Raw genomic sequence first — 12,161 nt, forward strand, 5'->3', positions numbered from 1 at the left:
AAGTATTGTTTAATCTTTATGCCAAACTGATTTATCTATTATGTCCTCTTTTACATCATGTACTGTATGTCAATGATGTATCTGTTATTTTATCACCATTTGTTGCCTATACTAGAATGGTTTTTAACTTTAGATATTTCCAACAGCACCTGAAGGCATCCATTGAACAGAAATACTACAGGTGCACATAAAGGCCACACACTGATTTATTATTAATGTTAAAATATAATTGGCAAAACCTTATGAATTCAACCACAGTTGAGCAAAGGATAACTGCAAATTGTCACCTGATCTTGAGATCCTGCCTTGTGGAAACCCCTTGTGTCCGAATCTAGTCTCAAGACCATTGTCATACTGAATCTAATGCACACAGAGTGGAATGGACAGGTTGATACCGGCCAGAGGGATAAATAAATACAATTTATATGAAATAAATTTAATTATGAAGGGTGAAAGAAATATTCAAACATTGTAGACGGTATTATAAATCTGAGTAGAACACTGAACTCTGACAAAATCTTCTTTATACATATTATCAAATCACCACTATGCCGATGGAGGGGTGGGTGAATTGTTTTAGTCCACAGAACACTTTTGGAATCTCAGGGGAAAACAGCTTTGCAGCACAATCCAATAGAATTAAAGTAGATGGTGACCATTTCTAAAAAAACGTAAAAAACAACAGAAAAATAACAAAAAATTACGAAACATAAGGAACATTAAGGCTCAACACATGGTTTATATGGCAAATCTGAATGTCGGAGCTTACGGACAGTTGGACGACACCAATTGAATAGAGCCAAATCCAACTTATGAACTTATGGCATATGGAGGCATTTTAGGTGTTTTTTCTATTGTTTTTTTTTACCTTTGAAGAATTGATCCCAAGTTACTTCGATTATATTGGATTTAGCTGCAACACTGTTTACCCCTGAGGCTCCAAAAGTTTTTTTGTGGACTCAACCACTTCACCCACCTGTCCATCGGCATAGTGGTGACTAGATATTGGAATCAATTGCATTTTTGTGTGAACTATCTATTTAAAATGATAAGGAATTAGACTCAGGCATTGGGTTGAAGGATAACCCTCTTTTTACTGACCAAGATACAGTGAAAAATACATTTCGATATAATTTTTGTGGTTCTATGTTCACTTGATGACTTAGCCTGAACTATATAGTCTGTCATTTAAAGTAATAAACATAATGTTTGACCTATTCATAAAAAGTTGCAGAATGTCAACCTAAATAGAACAAAGTTTTTTTTCTCTCATGTTCTTTCATGGGCTTCAATTTTTTTCCGTGGATTTACATTTTTTAAGTACAATACGATGAAAGTCTTATGAAAGCTGACTTTTTATTTGGTTGATGTTTCCTATTTTTAAATTCAATTAAACTTATTTTATTTGTTTTGAGGGAAATTGGTTCAGGCACACATAGACAGTCCCGAGGTCTTTGACGCTTGAGCGACGTCATCACTCCGGGTCCTCTGAGTGGAAAACGTGGAGGACCTCCATCACAACGTGAGTTAACTCTCTGACCAAAATTACTTCTCTACGTTTACTTTCATAGCCACTTTTACCAACTTTAACAATGGAATCACGTTTTTAATCAAGTCTTGTGCTTGTTTCTGGTAGAATTACTCGTCAGAAATAGCTTTTTAGCCTCGGATGCTAACTGTTTCCCACGGAATCTAAAGCATTGGTTAGCATGTGCTCTTCAAAGATTTTGAAATGTTCATCTGTTACTCTCTTTCCGAGTCTGAACACATCAGTAACGAGAATGAATATTGTTATTTTCCGCTGTTTGATAATGTTAGTAGTTTTACGCTTTGCATCGCTACAAGCTAACGTTAGCTATTTATTAGCAGGGTTGCTACTGTCCTATCTTCGATTAGAGCCATTTAAATCTGACATGTTTCTGTTCTCACAGCTTCACAGAGATTCACTGACACGGGCCTGTCACCGTCACAAGGATGGAGTACATGCAAGCTCCGGCCACCAGCAGCCAGGGTAACATGTAAGTGAAACACGTTAACCCACTTTATATTGTTGAATATGCAGTTTTTATGTGAAAGTCCAACTCATCACAACATTGCTCTAGACTCCAGATAACTCTAACCTGGACTGGATTACCCCAGAAAAACTTTGATGAATGAAAGTGAAGTTGTTTCCGATCTTGATCTGGTTCAATGTGGTGTAGATGTGTTAAAAAAGCAATGAAGTAGCAATTTCATGCTTCCCAAAAGTTACGTTTTCACAAATTTGAGAGTAGATTCCAAACAGTGTGACTCAGTGTTGTTCTCCTCGGTTACTGAATCAGAATCAGATGTCAGTATTTCTAATCACTACTATTGGTGATGTCTCTGATTCATTTATAGCCTCATCACACCAGGGTAAAAATGGCCCCTAGATGATATAAGACCACATACGTTTGACAGATTTTTGGACTAGAAAGGGTTGATGTTTGTGCGCTGGTCCTTAAGTTTTGAATGTTAAAGCAAAGGGAGACATTTTCAAAACAATCTGGGGTTGTAGCTGATCTGTAGCTCAAAATAAATGTTATTCTGACCAAACCAAAGATATAGAATTGAACTGACTTGCATACTATGCTAAAATAATGTTAGATCACTGACTGATTCAAAAGTTGAGGAAAACAATGAGTATATTATATTGTAGGTGGTCTGTAGTAAAGTTAAGTGGAATTTCTCTTGTATATTGTTATGTTTGTTACAATTAGTTTGATGCCACATAATTTATTTTTACAATCTTTTGTTCATCTACAGCCTGTGCTGCACCTGTGGTGTCCCTATTCCTCCCAACCCGGCCAACATGTGTGTCGCCTGCCTACGTACTCAGGTCGACATCTCAGAGGGAATCCCCAAGCAAGTCACAGTAAACTTCTGCAAGCAGTGTGAGAGGTTGGTTTTAAAGCATTTATTTAAAATAGTACAGATAACACAATTGTTTCATTCCAGAAAATATATATATAATATAGGTTTTAAAAGTTTTTCTTTTGTGGTGGAGCTTTTCTTGGGGAAATTGAGGTGCGAACGTAAATCTTCCTCCCTCATGCAGGTACTTGCAGCCTCCGACCACCTGGATGCAGTGTGCCCTTGAGTCCAGGGAGCTGCTGGCACTTTGCCTGAAGAAACTAAAGAGCTCAATGACCAAAGTGAGTGTGATACTTCCTAAACTTCAGATCTCCAGCCATTATTAATTGTCGTCTGAATATATTTTGGAATAATTCTTTAGTTATTTTGTCAATTACATGTCAGAATATTGTGATAAATGCCTTTTTTAGAACAAAAAGTGACTGCTTCAGATCTTCTGATTAATTCAGCCTGTGTCAAAAGTCCAAAGAGATTCAGTTTATGATGAACAAATCTTTACTCGGGAGAAGCCAAATCAGTGAATGTATCTGATTTTAATTCATCAGTTCTTAAAATAAGTGCTGTTATATTTTCTGAAATTGACTAATTTGTTAATTTAATGTGTTTAGCTATAAAATAACTATAAAATGGAATCAATAATATATAATAATAATAGTATTAAAATTGATAAGAATAATAAACTGTGGAGTTATGTGTCCACCTTATGTTTCTGACTTCATCATATAATGCACCATGGTTGCCGCAGCACTTTAGTATAATCATGGCTCGTGCTACTTCATGGACTCACTGCAGCCCTCTCCTCACAGATTCGTCTCATTGACGCGGGCTTCCTGTGGACGGAGCCACATTCTAAAAGGATCAAGGTGAAACTGACCGTACAGAAAGAGGTAAGAAACCAGAGTGGAGGAGATGAGTTAGTGAGAATCACCTTCAAATGGTTTGAAACTAATACAATGATTGTTTTTCTTCTAAAGGTTATCAGGGCTCTTTTTTTAGGTGGTAATTAGTAGAAAGAACAGTATGTGATGGAATTAATATCTTTATTTACGGGGGCCAAATGAATCATGTGTGATGTATACATCCAGTTACCATAATGGTTCAATCAATCTTATTTTATATGTATAGCCTATATTTACAAATCACAGTTTGTCTAATGGGGCTTAACAAGGTGCGACATACTCTGTTCTTAACCCTCAACAAGAGTAAGGTGGAAAAACAACTATTAACAGGGGTCAAAAAAAAATACAGGCACCTCAGAGAGAGCAACATGTGAGGATCCCTCTCCCAGGACAGACAGAGACAGAAACCACATGTAACTGAGAACATCAGCAAAATAACAGTATTTACTTGTTCGGTGTCATTGAGAATCATATGATGGCATTTAGATAAACTAGATATAAACTCTTTAAAACAGAGCTGTCTGTTTTTGAGTGAGGTTTGTGTGTTGCCAGTAGCTGTCATCTCATCTCCTTGACCTTTAGTGAGAACCTGAGCTCTGTCTCTCTGAGCCAATTCTTTTGTTTTGCCATCTAATGGTCTCCTATATACTGTCTTCAGATCCCAGTGGTCTGACGTCCTCTTAAAGGCTCCAAAACAGAATAATGAAAACACAGTATCTTTTTCCCAAAACACCTGGTTATGAAATGACTGAAGACCCAGACTTGCTGTTGCCTGTTTGCCATGCCGGTAGAACATATGCTTGACTTGTTGCTGTGTTTGCTTCTTCAGGTGATGAACGGTGCGATCCTGCAGCAAGTGTTTGTGGTGGAGTTTGTCGTCCTGTCGCAGATGTGTGACGACTGCCACCGTGTGGAAGCCAAGGACTTCTGGAAGGCAGTGGTGCAAGTTAGGCAGAAGGTGTGATATTTGAAAAATACATTATCTTTCTGTTTTGCATTACACAAACTAGACTCAAAGCTTTCAGCTTTTTAAAATAGTCTTAAATACGTTATGTATGCCTCTCAATGCACTTTGTTCTATGAAGTATTTGTTGATAAATTGTAACATTAGTAGTTAAACATCAGTAAATAGGATATGCGTATCCAACATAAGGACTTCAGAAGGTAAAGTAAATTAAACTAATGACCTGCAAAGGTAATAACTTTATAATTGTCATTTAATTCTAGATGTCACTAAATTCTACACTCTGAACCTTAAACTGGGGTATTTTTTCTGAAAGGTCAAACATGGCAACTGGGTTTAGCAGATTCCAAGCTGTTAATCACATTTTTACACCAATAAATGTGTAAATATTGGTTCATGGGGCTGAAGGTAACTATATGAATCTCTGTAACTCTATAATGATGCTCAGATTTGTCTTTTTTTCCAACAGACGCCCCATAAAAAGACATTCTACTATCTAGAGCAGCTGATCCTCAAGCATAAACTCCACCAGAATGCCCTCAACATCAAAGAAATCAATGGTGAGTCAATGGAAAATGATTAAATACATACTTTTTTTTTTTTACATATATACATATATGATGATATAGAAATCTTCAAAGGGACGGGCGTGTTGTTTTCGTCAGGGCCTCAAACAGACTTACACTGAGAAGTGGGAAACTTCATTCAATACTAGTGTGGATTAGATCTAAGCCGAACATAATGATGTGTCCAGTGTTAATTACCTCTCTTTCGCGTAGCAGACAGCAAGCCATGCATGCATATCACCGGCGCCAATCGCATCATACAGCTGTCCTCGTGTGGGCCTCAGAGGAGCATGCGTTGTGTGTCTAATCAGTGTGCTGTAATCAGAGCAGACATTCCATACCAGATTTCTTCAATGCAAGACGGCTTCAGACCCTGTTTAGAGATGCTCGGTGCCACAACACACACACAAGTCAGGTAGTGGGTGACAGCTCAGCGGCACCTCTCTGTGCTGTTGGACAGGACTGTGAGACAGAGTTTGGCCCGTTAGTGTAATTTAAATCGGCTCCACATCCTGGCAGGACTTGAAAGCTTAATGGAGGTTACAACATGTGGCTTCCATACTTTCTCCCATCGTCATCTAACTCCCTGTGTGTGTGTGTGTGTGGGGGGGGGGGGTTGTTTGCATGCACATGAGTTCAGCAGCGGTGATGACCTGTGAAGTGCACCTGTGATTAATTTATTGGTGCTATTTGCCCATCTCTCTCAGACGGGATTGATTTCTACTACGGCTCCAAGCAGCATGCTCAGAAGATGGTGGACTTCCTCCAGTGCACCTCGCCCTGCAAGTGAGCAAGTGCTGTGAAACGTTTCAGATATGTCAGCCAACATTTATAAACTGTCAATTAATCCTAAAATGTGGTTATCATCCTCCAGACAGAAATTTGATGGATTTTTTTTTATTTTACATTTGAACCATAAACCTAATTAAGAAAACCATAAGTAAAAGAAAACACAAATAGATTAAAATATACTAAAATGTGTAGTCAGAATTAAGAAAATGTATATATTTAACATAAAATCTCAACGTAGATGCACATGTTCTTTAGCATTGTTTATTCTGTAAAATAAGTTTTCATATTGGCAAACAAGAGGCTGACATCAGTTGATTAATCAGTTGCACTCCGGTCATAATACTTACACAGTCCACATTCCCTGTTTATTAACTCATGTTTTTATTTTATTTAATCTTTATTTTATCAGTCAGTCTCATTGAGATTAAGTTAGTTACTGGATCATGTACTGTAATGACTAGTTTTACATGTACACAACACAGTTTTCAATCTGATGTGACTACATAGATTCAGATTTTATAATTTTATCCAATTAGGAAAAGATTTGTGAGAGAATGTGATGATATTAGTTATATGATCAATTCTTTCCTTTTTAAAGGTCAAAGACATCCCAGCGCCTCATCTCTCATGACATCCACTCAAACACGTTCAACTACAAGAGCACCTTCTCTATGGAGATTGTACCCGTCTGCAAGGTACGCACCTGTGTCCTGTCTCTGTTCTTCATTCTAGGTGGATTTCTTTTCCCTCACTCTCAATTGATCCACCGTTCAATGTGAGACGCTGCTCAGAGCTTCAGTCTTGACAGACCTGTCATGTTTCTTTACACAGTCAGTGAAGATGTTATGTTAGAAAGCTGTCAAATGTTCTGCTGATATGCAGAAACTGTCTCGACCCTAGGCTGGAATACTGTTGTTTTTTACACTGACTAGTGATAATAATAAGATAAGATTTGTAGCAGGCGTGTTTTTATCATTTTCAATAGCTGCTTAATCCAACTTGACATGTAGCTTCAGTTCTTGGGCTTTTGTGGGGGCCGTACAGGGTCAATTCAATACATGCAAACAGGTCTTGGAAGAGTAGCGTTCAAGCAGTTGCTGTATTCTTTTGGTTGTGAGTTATTTTTGACTCTGTTGTGTTTCGTTGCCAGGACAATGTCGTGTGTCTCTCACCACGTCTCGCTCAGAGCCTGGGGAACATGGGTCAACTGTGCGTGTGCACCCGTGTCACCAGCACGATTCACCTCATCGATCCAAACACGCTGCAGAGTGAGTGACTCTTTGCACCACAGACCAATACCACAAGAACGAATCCTGTTATGATCAAATATAGCTGCAGTGGGCTTCTAAGTGGGAACATGAATGGAATATTCTATCAGCCACTCTTCAAACATCATAATTATTATTATTTGAATATAGTAATTACATGATAATTGAGCAAGGTCCATTTGGACTTCAGTGACCTCCCCGAACAGCAGATCCGAGTTTAATAGAAACTGTTTGAACAATAGATTGACAGTATGAACGTGTAGCTAACAATCCTGCAGAAGTGTCGTCAACATCATAATCTCAAATCAAAGTTTCAAAACATCCTGCAACCATGCCACAAAGAATAGAGGCTGTTTTGAGAGCAGACGTCGACCCTTCCCATTATTAATATGCTGTCCCTAATAAAGTGTTCAGTGAGTAACTGAGTCATTGCTCATGTTAAATTCTTTAAAGCAGAACTAAGCTGACCTCGGTCTGTTGAGCACATGTTCATCATCGTCGTTAAACTCAACAGCTTCCTTCTGCTCCGCGTCACAGGAAAGCACGAGGCAAGAAAAAAAGCCACATTCTGGATTCTGCCTGCTGTCAGAGCAAAGTGTGCTTAATCGGAGGGGTTTCAAATCAATGTAAAAGTGCTGACAATTAGTGATGAGGCCTTTCCTCTCTATCTGGGGTATTCACTCATTATGTGTGAAGCTGTGACGCTCCTCAGCAGAACGCTGACATTTTGGAAGCGGCCCACACACACGTTTCTAATTACTCTTCAAAGAGCAGGCTATTTCTGTTGCAGAAAGTTTTTGAAGGAAGCTGAGGAGCAGAAACGGCCCCGGAGGCTGAGCTCTGCTTGGTATATTTGTGCTGCAGTAGGCAATTAAGTTCCGTACTTAAAATATTTGTTGCTGTTTGTCCGCTTGTGTTTTGCTTTATTTGCATTATAGACAGAAACATGTCATTCCTGTCTGGTTGAAAAAAATGCTTTGGCTGGCATACCCATTTTTATAGCTTAGTTCCCATATGGCTTTTAGATTAGAATCTTTAGGATTTAGAATGTGTTGTATAATTTGTGCTCAGACTTTCTGACTGACGTCTTGCCCACTAGTTGCCGAGGTGGATGGGAACACGTACTGGCGTGCCCCCTTCAACAATCTCTGTAACCCACGTCAACTGGAGGAGTTCATCGTGATGGACACTGACATCATCAGGGACCAGAAGCTGGGTGCAGGAGCGGGCTTGAGGTCCACTAGGGTAAGTGTGTGTGTGTTGTTGTTGTTGCAGAACAGCTTTAGCGGGAACATAACTCTCCTCTTTGAAAGGAAAATCAATATCGGTCCATTACATTATCCCTGAACCTCCATGCTGGATTCAACAGGACTGCTCTTTTAGGTGACAGGGGGGGTTTAGGGACAATCTTAGCTCTCGTCCCTCTGTTTGGTTGTTGTGTTATTATCGATGCAACTGTCAAAATCAAGTTTGTGGAGTAGAACGTGACCATAATGGCTTTAAACTCATTTATATTCCCTATTTTGTGTGTTTGTGTGTGTCTTACAGCACATCCTGGCTGAGGTGTGGGTTCAGAAAACATCAGAGATGAACACCAGTCAGCAATATCACTGCCGCACATTCCTTGGCCACTTGCTCAACATCGGAGACATGGTGTTAGGGTGAGTGTCAAGGGTTGACGTCATAGTTTTTAAAGATGGACGACGCATCTACAATTTCTTCCAATAACTAGAAATGAAGCAAGTTATCCTGGATATGAACGCTGGCATCTTGTGCCGTCATTTGGAAGCAGAGTCTGTGCAGTAGCTGTCAAGGTTAAGCTGAAATTTGACCAATCACAATTCAGTCTCAGCTGTCAATCATGATGTTTCACCTAGTTTTATAGCACTGAATAACTGATTAAAACCAAACTGACAAACGAGTGACTAAGGACCTAAAATGATAGAAACCATCTTTGAAGAAAATGTACTTTACTTTTTAGTTGGGTCCATGTCCCATCCACTCACATGGTGGAGGTGTGGTTTATGACCTATACTGCAGACAGCCACCAGGGGCTTATTGAGATGCTTTGGCTTCACTATTAGAGAAAAGTCATGTCCATGTTTATGAACAGTCTATGGTTGACAGTAGAGACAGATCACAAGACGTGAGTTTGACAATTAACAGCACATTTACTTCTCATCCCTCAGGTTTGATTTTGCGAACTCCAACATCAATGACGAGCACCTGAATAAGATGAACCCTCACCGCGTTCCTGATGTGGTAAGACTCGACCTGCAATTCTCTGAACATCCTCAGTGAATATACTTGAGCTTCAGGCGCCTTTAGCATCTGTTGACTTGTTTAACACTGACCTCTAGTGGCAGCACATTGAACTGAAAGTAGATTTGATAACATTCTGGGCAAAGATGTTGAAATCCCACACAGATCCACACAACAAAAATGAAGTCGGTCTTTTTCAGTGTTGTAATTTGTACAATGGGAACTGTGAAAGGTGCTGATCAAGAAGAGCTACGACCGCAACAGGAGGGTGAAGCGCAGGAACTGGAAACTGGAGGAGATGCCCAGAGACCGTGAAGACAACAACACAGATGATGAGAGGTGGGATTGTAACATAAACCACATAAATCTAAAGTAGCTCCACATCTCAGTCAAAACCTGTCATTTTCTAAAGAGCTGTCTCTGATGATTAATTACTTTGCTTTCAAAGCACAAGGCTAGAGACAGTTTTCATATTGTGAGCAAATCTTGACTAAATGTTAATCAAAGAGGAGTTAAGAGGGCTTTTTCTCGGGAACTCATTTCTGCTGCGTACTGATACACGTCCTGCTTCAGTGCAATTTGACAGCACCAGGATAGTGTCAGTCAGTGACTCAGAATAAAGCTGAGCAGCCAAGACATTGTTTTTAATTGTTGATGAATAGTTTGATGCCTCGCCAAGAATGCCATGTATCCTGTGCTTGTGTGTTTTTTACGTCTTGCCGTGCCACATGGGTTTGGTCTAAATTAGCTTTTCTGTCTTCAGACAATACCAGGACTTCCTCGAGGACCTGGAGGAGGACGAGGCTCTGAGGAAGAATGTCAACATCTACAAAGGTGAGCAGCTGGGACACGGCACACCGGCTCTGCCTCCGTTTCCCAAGTGCCTTCAGCCCTGCTGTGGAATTATTTCTTTTTTCAGGCTTTCACTCATTTTTTGTCCTGATAGAAGTCACTGCACACAGTTAATCACTGATGATTTATTGGATAGTTAATGATGAGGTGCTGATTTTAATATTTTAAAATTTCAGATGCGTCAAAGATCCCTGTGGAGAGCGACGCCGAGGATGATGGAGCGCCACGTATTTCCCTGACGGAGATGCTGGAGGAGCTCACCCTATCAGACGCCACAGGAGGAGATGGCGCAGACATGATGACAGAATAACCAGTCGCCATTAGAGTGTCACTGAGGGCTCATCTGTCAAACAAATGTCCACTGAGGACGACGTCAACAACAAAGCTAATTCTGACCTGACGACTGATGAGGGATTCAAACAATCGACTGAGGCTTTTTGTTGATTGAAATGAATCATCACAGTTAAGTCAGTTAAATGTGGATTATATCGGTGCCACTAAGTAACAGATAAGTTTCTTCTGAGAAACTGGACCTTCAGTTACTGGACCTGCAAATTTAAGATTTTATGTCATTTCTCTACTTCTCTTCTCCTTTTGTGGTGTATAATCTTTGAAGTGAAGTATAAATGGAGTGACTATAGTAAACTCTATCCAAATAAATATTTGCTCCTCTGCAAACTTTACACAAATCTCTCTCTCTCTGTGCAGTGTTTAATTTGATGCGAGTGATGCGTTCAATGAATCAAAGTTTAAGTGCGTTTCTGTAGTCATCCACCAGAGGGAGCTTTGGACCACTGAGAAAAAGGGAGGTAGACCCCACTTGCAGTGAACTGATCCTCACCTGTTAAATGTTGTCATTTGGCTACTGTGGACACATATACAATCTATGGTGGACGCCCACAATGTGTTGACCTGAAAAACTCCAACAGTTGTTTAAAATGACTTTAAAGAGCAGAGTTAATATCAAACTGTGTTGGGGGATTTTGAGAACATAGAACCACAACAGTTCCTCACACTCGATCTTCCTTAGAGCACTTATCTAAACCAAACTTCGATTCTTTAAATTCTTGTAGTCTCTAGATTTGTTGCATGACCCACGGTTGTGAAGCTTTATGTAATGGAACGCACCTCAGGAATGTGTGTATCAGAGAGAATTAAGTCTTTGTGACATGTCTCACACTCTAACATGAACAAGGAGGAGGAGGAGGAGGCGTCTTGTTTTTCAAAGACCTGAGCTGGTTCTTAACGGTAATCAGATCTACTTGGGAAAGTAAATGAGGTGAATCCCCTTCGGGTGTTTGTATGTGTGTGTTTGTGGGATCAGCAAAAACAATGTAGACTAAGAGCTCCTCATCACCCTCCTGTTGAACTGATTTTCTCAACAACTTTCCCTGAGCTCAACCATTTGACCCACAGTTCGTTGTTTCCAGACGTCTTTACCTGGGATTCCTGGTGTCACACAGTCGCTGAACAGATATCAGAAAACCAATGACAAGTTGGAGCTTTGCCTCTCACAACATGACCGATTAAGGGCTTTGATCTGATTTGAATTATGATTCCCACAGTACCTGCAGCGAAGCAGGTCACATGAAGACCACAGTGGGTGAGCTGTGTCACAAAACCTTTTACAAAGAGCTGGTTAATATGCACATCCACTCATAAACTG

At 39.8% G+C, this 12,161-nt stretch overlaps 1 protein-coding gene across 1 annotated transcript; it reads left to right on the forward strand.

Annotated features, from left to right (window-relative positions):
• Positions 1–1,437: 1,437 nt before the first annotated feature.
• On the forward strand, positions 1,438–11,184 carry nmd3 (NMD3 ribosome export adaptor). Its single transcript, XM_053422698.1, has 16 exons — positions 1,438–1,522; positions 1,932–2,018; positions 2,785–2,919; positions 3,077–3,173; positions 3,699–3,779; positions 4,621–4,749; positions 5,225–5,315; positions 6,029–6,107; positions 6,712–6,808; positions 7,264–7,381; positions 8,481–8,626; positions 8,930–9,042; positions 9,571–9,643; positions 9,876–9,982; positions 10,407–10,477; positions 10,672–11,184. The coding sequence occupies exons 2-16, from the start codon at positions 1,975–1,977 to the stop codon at positions 10,803–10,805; spliced, it is 1,515 nt and encodes a 504-aa protein (XP_053278673.1). The 5' UTR covers positions 1,438–1,522; positions 1,932–1,974; the 3' UTR covers positions 10,806–11,184.
• The last annotated feature ends 977 nt before the right edge of the window (positions 11,185–12,161 follow it).

The sequence above is a fragment of the Pleuronectes platessa genome, chromosome 5 (assembly GCF_947347685.1).
Source record: "Pleuronectes platessa chromosome 5, fPlePla1.1, whole genome shotgun sequence".
In the NCBI taxonomy this organism is placed as follows: domain Eukaryota; kingdom Metazoa; phylum Chordata; class Actinopteri; order Pleuronectiformes; family Pleuronectidae; genus Pleuronectes; species Pleuronectes platessa.